This window comes from Brachypodium distachyon, chromosome 4 (assembly GCF_000005505.3).
Source record: "Brachypodium distachyon strain Bd21 chromosome 4, Brachypodium_distachyon_v3.0, whole genome shotgun sequence".
Classification (NCBI taxonomy): Eukaryota; Viridiplantae; Streptophyta; class Magnoliopsida; order Poales; family Poaceae; genus Brachypodium; species Brachypodium distachyon.
The window spans coordinates 4,454,283-4,464,089 of record NC_016134.3 but is presented as its reverse complement, the minus strand read 5'-3'; the positions used below and the strand labels follow the sequence as shown (position 1 = coordinate 4,464,089).

The 9,807-nt window shown below is 52.2% G+C and overlaps 2 protein-coding genes across 2 annotated transcripts; both read right to left on the bottom strand.

The window, feature by feature from the left end:
* Positions 1-4,811: 4,811 nt before the first annotated feature.
* LOC106866657 lies at positions 4,812-5,988 on the bottom strand. Its single transcript, XM_014902254.1, has 2 exons — positions 5,888-5,988; positions 4,812-5,064 (listed from the first exon to the last, which is right to left on the bottom strand). The coding sequence occupies exons 1-2, from the start codon at positions 5,986-5,988 to the stop codon at positions 4,812-4,814; spliced, it is 354 nt and encodes a 117-aa protein (XP_014757740.1).
* Positions 5,989-6,520: 532 nt separating this feature from the next.
* Positions 6,521-9,575, bottom strand: LOC104584850. Its single transcript, XM_010240611.3, has 2 exons — positions 7,366-9,575; positions 6,521-6,838 (listed from the first exon to the last, which is right to left on the bottom strand). The coding sequence occupies exon 1, from the start codon at positions 9,553-9,555 to the stop codon at positions 7,369-7,371; it is 2,187 nt and encodes a 728-aa protein (XP_010238913.1). The 5' UTR covers positions 9,556-9,575; the 3' UTR covers positions 6,521-6,838; positions 7,366-7,368.
* Positions 9,576-9,807: the final 232 nt, after the last annotated feature.

Below are 9,807 nucleotides of genomic sequence, written 5' to 3'. Positions count from 1 at the left end.
GAGCCCACAATAGCGTGCTCAATTGTGTTCTTTATGAAAGCCATGCACTTTTTGTTGGCGATGAGCCACGTTTTGTTTTCGAGGGTGTATGACATTTCGAATGGAGCATACTGCCTCTTCTTTTTCTCCCAAGCATCATCATCATCATGATCCTCTTTGACTGGCTCTGCCGGCTTTGTGGGCTATGGAGTGTCAACCACCCAGTCCACCTCAGCACAGACGAAAGCTAGGTCAACTTTTTTTCTCCATTCAGTGTAGTTGTCACCTCTGAGGGTTGGAACATCCTTGATGCATCCCATCAAGTAGTACCTTCCTGAAACCACAATGACGTGAGAAGATAACAACAATTGCATGCATTAATCCAACGTTGGTCAAACTTGATACATACAAATGTTTGTGCAATTTAATCTACATCACCGTTGGGCAGAAAATAGAAATAAAAGCACATATTAACTATTAATCATGATCGTGCTATTAATGACATTGGTCAAGGAAAAATAACACGATCACAATTACATAAACCCTTTAATCATGTTCTTTTAATTTAAACAACACTTTTAGACTGTTTGCAGCGGAAACTATGAACAAAAATTATAACTTTATATTTTTCAGAAGCAATTACTTTACACTTTTCTGTTTCCTAAAACAAACATCTCGTTGGTTCAGTTTGAATAGGAAAAAACTAGACAAAAAACAGCAAAAACTGAACTAAAACTGTTAAAGAAATGCTTCTGTAAAAAACAAAAGGGGTTTTTAGGCCCCTGTGCGCGTCCGCCCACGCCCGGCCGATCCTGGCCGTCCATCCGATCCGACGGCCGTGCGCGCCTTTCGGCCCGTATAAGAGCCGGTCGGCCGAAAACCCTAGGGAAACCCTAGGGCATTCCTGCCTCGTCTCGGCCGAGCTCTGCTCTTGGCAGCGGCAGGCTTTCGGCCGGAGGCCGTCCGCCGGTGCCGGCGAGGCGTAGCGCCGGCCACCACGACGACTCTTCCCCGCCGCCCGCCCCCCCCCCCCCCCACCTCTTTGCTTTGATGGCGGTGCCGCCCTTGGCCCCGTTGCCGGGGCGCGCGTGCACTCGTAGGTGCGCGCGTCGCCGTCAAGTGGCTCACCGGCGGCGCCCTTTTCCAGCGTCCATGCATCGACGGCGGTGAAGACTGTGCTCCTGACAACGCGCGGCCATGGAGACAGGGGGCCGACGGCCTCCCTCTTTGGGGTAAGAACTAGGGTTAGGGTTAGGGTTTCCTTTTCCTCTTCTTTTCTCCTTTTCTGTTCTACCCTCTAGATCTACTTCTCTAACATGCTCTGATACCAATGTTAGATTCTTTAGGATCATCTAGGTGTAGATCTACACGGTAGTGTTCTTTCTATGGGATTTGATTTGAGTTTTTGGGGTCGGGAGAGAGAAAGAGAGATGGAGAGGAAGAAAGGTACCTTCTCCCTGACTTGATGAAGGGGTACTGGTCGACATCGTGACGGCGAGAAAGAGCGACGGCGAGCTGGTGACGGTGGCGGGGAGCGACGGCGGCGGCGGAGCTTCCCGTCGCTTCTGCGCAACCCTAGATCGGTGGGTGTGTCGGTGGGGGGGTGGCTACGCAGACAAACCTTGTAGTGCGTGCCCCGGCCCCCCACCTCTTTATATGCGCAGCACGACAGGGGCCCGCCAACCATATTGGGTTGGGCGCCCCTGATCAGGGCGCGTTAGATCTAAGCCGGTGGGCCATTGGGCCCACACGGTGGGAGATCACTCTAACAACATGTAGATACAGTTTGCACAATGAATTGTATCTTAAAGTTGTATCTAAAAAGATCTCATTTAATATATTTTGTGATTGATACTAGCAAATCAACATTGTGGCATGTTTGTGGCCTGTACTAATGATTCAACTTGGAGAAGCCAAGGAACTATCACAATTGTAGTTTGGTTCCAGCTTCTGTTCATGTTGCTCGACTGAACAAACATGAATGAAATCAGTGAGTTAATCTTGTAATTCTGGCCAGACTGATATATGCACATATATACAACTAGCTAGTGTTCAGGTATATAAAACTGCATGCATATACGTCTTGGAATTGAATGCATCAAAAGTTGAAAACACACATATGAATTTCAGGCCAACATTCTGGAGCAAAGATTTGATTGGTGATGATCTACCGGCGGGCAGTGCAGCAACAGCATCTGAGTGGAAGCAGAACCCCTCAGATGTGGAGCCGCCAGAGCTAGCTAGCTATCCATTCGCCCTTCCTTGCTCCCTTTTCCCAGCGAGATATGTAGAGCAGAGTTGGTGTACGTGGAGCCGGCCGGGAGGAGGAGTTCCCGGCGTCTTGGGGCGAGGAGCAGCATGGGCCGCGGGCAGGGCAAGGCGGTAGTGACGGTGTCATGGAGAGAAAGAGATCGAGGTGGCGGCCGCCGGGCGCCGGCCGGCATGGCGGCAAACGGCCGGCCGCGCCAGGGGGAAACAGGAAACGATGTTGATTGCAGGATGAGGACATGACGACCATGGCGGTTCTGCAGTGAACGGGAGCACGGGATCGGCCAAGCAATTAATTCGCTTCGGTTACTGTGATAGGAGTGTATCGAGAATGAGTAAATTGCGTTGCGAAAACCACCGTTTTTAGTAATTTTAGCGCAGAACCACCATATTTCAGTGAAATAAATTATTGCACGTACCACTGATTATGTCGTATGTCGTTTGAGGCGTAGAAACGTGTTTCTGACAGCTTGGGCCTGCATGTCAGGTTGATGGGCGTTAGGAGTGTTTTGACCACGCCGTTAGCCTCGTGGGGATCCGCCTGGACCAGTTCTCCTCCACCTCCGGCGACCTAGCTGCCGCCGCCGACCTAGAAGACCTAGTTTGCCGGAGCTGCGGCGGTGGAGGAGGACTGGATGCCTCCATGGCGGTGGAGCTTAGGCGTAGCAGCCGGCGGGATGGAAGCACGCGGCGGTGCCGGCATCAATTTCAATAGAGAACGGATCACATGAATTTTCAATCGAGAACGGGTGACTTATCAATTTCACAAGCAAATTTCAGTCTAGTTATTCAGCACAGCATGCTCACGTCTCTTTTCGCAAGCAATTTTCAATCGATTATTCATTGCAGGCCCGGCTTGTTGGGGCCGAAGAGCGAGGTGGTGTAGATGGACTCGCCGGACAGGTTGTGGTTGCCGCCGGCGCCGAGGGACTCGAGGTCATCGAGAGACGCCGGAATGGCACCGGTGAGCTGGTTGGAGTTGAGGACGAGGGACTCGTGCGCCGTGGCATGGGCATGGGCAAGCGAGGTGGGGATTCTGCGGGCGGCGGGGCTAACGGATGGCGCTAACGACGGTTCGGACCGGTCAACCCGACACATGGGCCTGACCTGTTAGAAACAGAATCAGTGGTATGTGCAACAACTTCACTGAAATGCGGTAGTTCTGCATTAAAATTACCAAAATCGATGGTTTTCACAACGACTGTGTCAAATGTGATGGTTCTGGGCAATTTACTCTCAAGAATAGGATACGGTTATCGTCTCTCTCATCATTAATGAAGCTGCCACGTCTGAATTTTGCCGGCTCCTTTAGATACGGTCTGATGTCACCGCGTTGGGACTGCCCTAATGCTCGATTGGACCCCACCACGTCTCCACTGCCCAACACCTTTTTACGTTCCTGTTTCTCCCTTCCCAAGTAAATAAATTTGTAATGCTCGATTGGACCCCAGCATCTTAACTAATTACACAACTTGCGCAGACACACTGCTTGTTTTAAACACACTCACCGCTTAAACTTACCTAGATCCTGCTGGAGGGAACATAATCAATATATAGATGCATGTGACAGTTGAATTAATTTGTATCCCAGCGCCACCCACGCATATGCATCTAGGTCAATTTCATTAGTACAAGTTTTTGCTTTCGCGATTTTTTTAGTTTATTTTGTAATTGGATCAACGAACCTGCTGCTTGCCCTCCGAGAGGTTAGTTTCTCCCAGCGAAAACCTAAACTTTTTTCCCGGGACCACTCTGTGCAACCCTCTTTAACAATAAACGATCCGTTGTTGTATCCATTTCGATCGTAAGCAAAAAAAACTTGTAGAGGTTGTAGCCTGTAGGTGTCAAGCTGTAATATTCAGTACATGGCTCGTGCTATTCATTCCAACTTTGAATAGAAGAGTACGGATATGTGAACCCTGCAATGTATAGTGTGTTTTATCTCTTTTCAGCCTGAGCCAATTTTTTCACTATATACGGAGTATATATATTTCTTTTCTTCTTGCGAGGGCAATTTGTCCTGGATGCTGAAGTCTCCAAAATCATGTGCATACATACTCAGGCATCTTTCTCTTGGATTATGTGATACTGCTCTTCAGATAGTGACTTTCAAATGCTATATTTGCCTGTGCCGGCGCCGCCGGTTCGCTCGGCAGTGCAAGGGCATCTTCTACCACGCGACCCAAACGGACCCAAACGTATGAGTATTTGTCGTCGTTTGGGTCGCGGGACGGACATAATCCAGCCTCCAGTCCGTTTGGGTCGGGCAGTGCGGCCAGCTGGGCGACCCATTTTGGTCCGACAAACACATCAACTCCAAAATAGAATTCAAACAAATGTGCTGAATTATTACAAATCATACAATACAAATAGTACAATTAAACAAATATTGTTTCAAATATAGTTCAAACACTCAAATAAATAGGAAAAGTCACTACTCATTTCTTACATGTTGTCACATATGCTCAACCAAATCATCGTGAAGATGGTTGTGGGCTGTCCGATCTCGAATTTCATGATGCGTGTGGAGGAACTGTTCGAATGAAGTCGGTCCATGGTCCATGTTAGGGCTCAACCAAATCCCCACGGAAATCCCACTCCTTATCAAAAATGGAATCATCCCGCTCGTCCTCGACAATCATGTTGTGCATGATCACGCAAGCGGTCATCACCTCGGCCATGATCTCCACATCCCATGTTCTCGCAGGATGGCGAACAATGGCCCAACGAGCTTGCAGCACCCTAAATGCCCGCTTCACATTCTTCCTGGCACTCTCATGCTCTTTGGAAAACCTGCACCTCTTCTCTCCTTGAGGCCTGCGGATGGTTTCACAAAAGTCGACCACTCAAGATAAATGACGTCGACCAGGTAGTACCCCTTGTTGTACTGGTGGCCATTGATCTCATAGTTGACCACCGGAGCTTGGCCTTCAGCAAGCTTAGAAAACACCGGGGAGCGTTGAAGCACGTTGATGTCATTGTGAGAGCCCGCCATCTCGAAAAAAGAGTGCCAAATCCAAAGATCCTGAGATGCAACCGCCTTAAAAATCATGGTGCACCCACCGGCATGTCCTTTGTATGCACCCTGTCAGCCGAACTGAATGGACAGTTCTTCCACTCCCAATGCATACAATCGATGCTTCCAAGCATCCTCGGGAACCCCCGGGACTCATTGACAAACAACAAGCGGGCTGTGTCCACGGCCATCGGTGCTCTCAGGTATTGAGAGCCAAAAAATTGAACCACCGCGGTACAGAATCTATACATTGATTCAAGACAGATGGTCTCGCTCATGCGCAAGTACTCATCGAGACTGTCGCCAGCAACCCCATATGACAGAATCCGAATTGCCGCCATGCATTTCTGATAACTGGAAAACCCAATCCTACCGCAGGCATCCGGCTTGCAAATGAAGTAATCGTCGTATTCGACCACGTCTTGCATGATACGCTTGAATAGCGGCTGCCCCATCCGGTACCGGCGTCAAAACAGGTGGACAAGAAACACATGATTTGTGCGATGAAAGTAATCATTGAAAAGAAGAAGATGGCCGGCTTCTCTGTTGCGGGCCAGCGCGTAAGCACGGCCCCTGATCGATCCCCGATGAATTGGACGCCGGATCTGATTATTCTGACGGTACCAGAGAGCAGCACTCATCAGCAACTCGGTGTCGCCGTCGGAGTCCTCGCCGTCGCTGTCCATGAAGTGCCGGAAGAAGAACTCGGAGTCGATGTCGGCCATGGCGTCGCGACGGCCTGCGGCTGCTGCTGCTGTCCTCGTTTCCCCCCCGAACGGCAGCGAGACGGACGGTTGCGGCGGAGAAATCGGGCGGCGGCGACAGGCAGCAGCGAGGGCGGCGGCGACGGGGTTGAGAGCAGGGGACTGGGGATGGGGGCGTGGGAATGTGATCTGTGGCTGACAGGCGAGCCACTATGACGCTAGAGCGGACGAGACGACGCTCCGTCCGCGGCTGGGGCAACGCAAGCCCGGCCCAAATTTTGGATGGAGATGGGTCAATTCGGACGAAAACGCGGACGCCCGTCAAAATGCGTCGCCCCGCAGGACCATCCTTTTGGTCCGCTTCCCGCAAACGGACCATGCCGGCCCAAATGGGTCGCCCCGCTGGAGGGAGGGAGGGAGAGAGAGACCATGAGAGATGTCAGGAGAGAGGGATGGGGCCCATGAATCCGTGTCGGATTGACCACGCCACACGAAAAATGCACTTAGATGAGACTGCAGTGGACATTTTAGCATTCAAACAAAGCATCACGAATATCACAACAAACAACAAGAAAGCATTTTGCCTACAGAAGATACCTCAACACTCGAAGGAAAACGCAATTGCTTGTAAAAATGGATAAAATCATGCAAAAGAAGAGTTGCTCACTCAAACATGATTAACCGAACTCGCCAAAATCCTTATGCAACAGAGGAGACATTGCAAGTATTTTTGTGAAGACATCAAAACCAACAAAGCTACGAGAGCTGGATACGTCTCTGCACCCCGTCGGTCATCTCTCCACATAGGACATTGCTTACACCTGGAAAAAGCCCTTCTTTTTTCGTCTCCGAGTTCTTGCAATTTGTGTACCTGCAGGTGAAAATGAAACAGCAGCTCAACAAGAGGGTTGAACACAAGAAAGTGAGAAAACAAAGAAAGTGAGAAAACAATATTATACTAACTTACTTCCATAATACTGAACACACATTCTAAAGGCCCAAACCTGAACTCAGAAGCATAGCATTGTTTCTTCAAAAATCATAATGGAAGCAACAATAATATCACGAAAGTAGGATCATCAGAAAGTTTTCGTGTGGATCTGATGACATTCTGAATTAGTTATACTTTCAGTTCTTAAAGTTTTAAGGGTTAATGTGATATGACACTATAATCTTCGTGAATTCAAAAAATGCCACTACAATTGTCATCTTCCGCAAGATGTCGCCGCAAATCCGCAGATTTTTCCAAAAATGCCACTACAGTGGGCTGGAAGATGCCACTACGTAATGAACTAACGATGTTATTGACTGATATTGCTTTGAAGTTTTTAGTAAACCACTAAACGGTATAGCGCTTGCGGACGGGATAAGCAGAGCACGTACGTACGGTGTCGGTACCTTTTATGAGGTGTATTCCGGCTTGTCTGGCTTGGCGATCATTCCCCCGTGCGTCAACAAAGCCCAGAGCTGGGTGACGAGTTCACCGCCGGTGGCCAGCTTCTTGATATGGGCGGACACGTTATCCGAGGGCGCGACGCTCAGCAGCAGCTCCACCCACATCTCCGACAGCATGTTCCACCGCACGGCCTCGTCGGGCATCTCGTCGAATATCTGGTAGCCGAGCCTTATGCCGTCGGCCAGGATGTCCTTTTCGTACCCGCCGCCACCATCTAATTCTGCATCGCCGGAATGCAACCGGGACAACTCGTGGAACATGTCCTCGCCGGAACGGCAGCCTTGTTTTCCGTCATCCTTGAGAGCGAGGAAGCCCTGTATCTTGTTCTGCAGGGCTCCCATGAGTAGCCGCGCGTCGTAGATCTTGTCCGTCACCAGCTCCGGCGCCTGGTACAGCAGGTAGGCGCAGTAGTCGGACACCGTGGTGGCCACCTCGTGGCTGCCGGCGGCGGCGTCGTCCGGCTGCCTGGCGCCGCAAATGGCGGTGGCGACGTGCCAGACGAGGATGCTGCCGACGGCGCCGTACGTGTAAGTGGAGGTGGACCAATCGAAGCTCTGCAGCATGCCGTACCTCTGCAGCGTCCGGTCTCCGTACCTGAGATTGGACAGCCACTCCGAGCGGAGCAAGCGGTGGATGGCGCGCTTCACGGTGACGGGAAGGGTCTTGCGGGACACCGTCTTCATCCCCGTGAGGACACCCTTGATCCATTTGTGCAGCGGCACCCGCGCCAGGACGCAGGAGCGGTTGCTCCTGAGGCAGCCGTGGAGGAGGGAGTACTGCCCCACGGAGTGGCTCCAGTACCTGGTGGTCAGCGTCGCCCGGCACATGAGCCACAGGAGCCTCTCCATTATGGGGTGCCCCTGCCACGAAGGCTTGCACACGTACCGGCATAGCATCTTCACCTTGTGCCAGTCGGACAGCACCAGCGACAGGTACTGGTAGAGCTCCAGGACGAGGAACAGGGCGATGACGAACCTGGCCAGCCAGATGTCGATGCCCGTGGCCACGAATCTCGTGCTGCTTAAACCCGGATGATCAGGGTTACGGTAGCGCAGCATCGCCGGGGAGAAGAAGGTGGAGAGGCTGAGCGCCATGGAGGCGACGAAGATGACCGTCTCTGGGAGCAGGGACTGCTTTGGCGATGGGTAACGTGCGTAGAAGAAGTCGAAGAGGAAGCCCAACTCCGTCTCGATCACCCGGAACATCCTTTCGTGGTCGTCACCGCCAGCGAGGCCGTTTCGAGCGAAGACGAGCGTCCTGATATCGTCACGCTCGTGGATCATCGGGCTGTTGCTCCCGCCGAGGCGTCGCCGGAGCAGCTTGAACAGAGCGAAGGAGAGGCACAGGTCCTTGAGCTTCGAGCTTGAGCTTGAGGAGGAGGACGAAGCCTTGTTGCTTACCAGCAGGCCCCCGTCGCCGTGCTGCCATAGCCTCTCCACCGTGACGAGGTCGTCCGTGAGCTCCAGCTTGTACTCCGCGCAGCCTTCCTCCACGTCCTTGTGGCCGGCGACCACGTAGCGGTATCCCCTCATGGTCTCCGGGTCGAAGTCGCTGACGCTCCTGACGTGGTCGTGGGCCATGTAGTTGGAGATGAGCCAGTTGTCGGCGGTGAGGACGCGGTCGCGGCGGGCCGTGAGGAGGCTCCAGAGGCGCATCCCGAGCTTGGCGAGGTTGAGCACCCAGAGCAGCAGGAGCAGGACCTTGAGCTGCAGCGGCAGGGAGCCGACGTAGGAGAGCAGGAGGAGGAGCACGTAGATGACCTGCGTGGCCTGGTTGAGCACGGCGCGGGACTGCTGGTCGGAGTCGTCCACGCTGCACGAGAAAATGCCGTCGGCGCAGCCCAGCAGGAAGCAGGCCCACACCACCACCAGGTCGTTGCGGAAGGAACCCGACTGGATGAGCCCGATGGTGTAGGACACCGCCGGGTAGCACAGCATCAGTACCAGCCACACCACGAACCGGAAGGCGCCGCTGCGGCTCGTGCGGCGGCCGGAGCCGAAGAAGACCAGCGTGGCCAGCAGGGTGCAGCTCACCGTGACAAGCACCTCCACGCGGACAAGGATGCCCACCGGGGTGGCCGCCCACGCCGTCGCCGCGTCGGTCGCGTTCCGGACAGAAAACTTCTGCTCCATCTCGCCTGAGTTGAATCTGATTGTCTGTCTTGTCCGAAAAAGAAGAAAATGAAGGCAGTTATTGATTCTTAACGTCACATGCAGCCTATACGTACATCCGGACAAGACCAAAGACAAGTCAAATTATATACTCCCTCCGTCCAACAAAATATGTCTCAAGTTTGTCAAAATTTGGATGTATCTAGACATGAATTAGCATTTAGATGCATTCAAATTTAGTCAAATTTGAAACATCATTGGTTGAACGGAGGA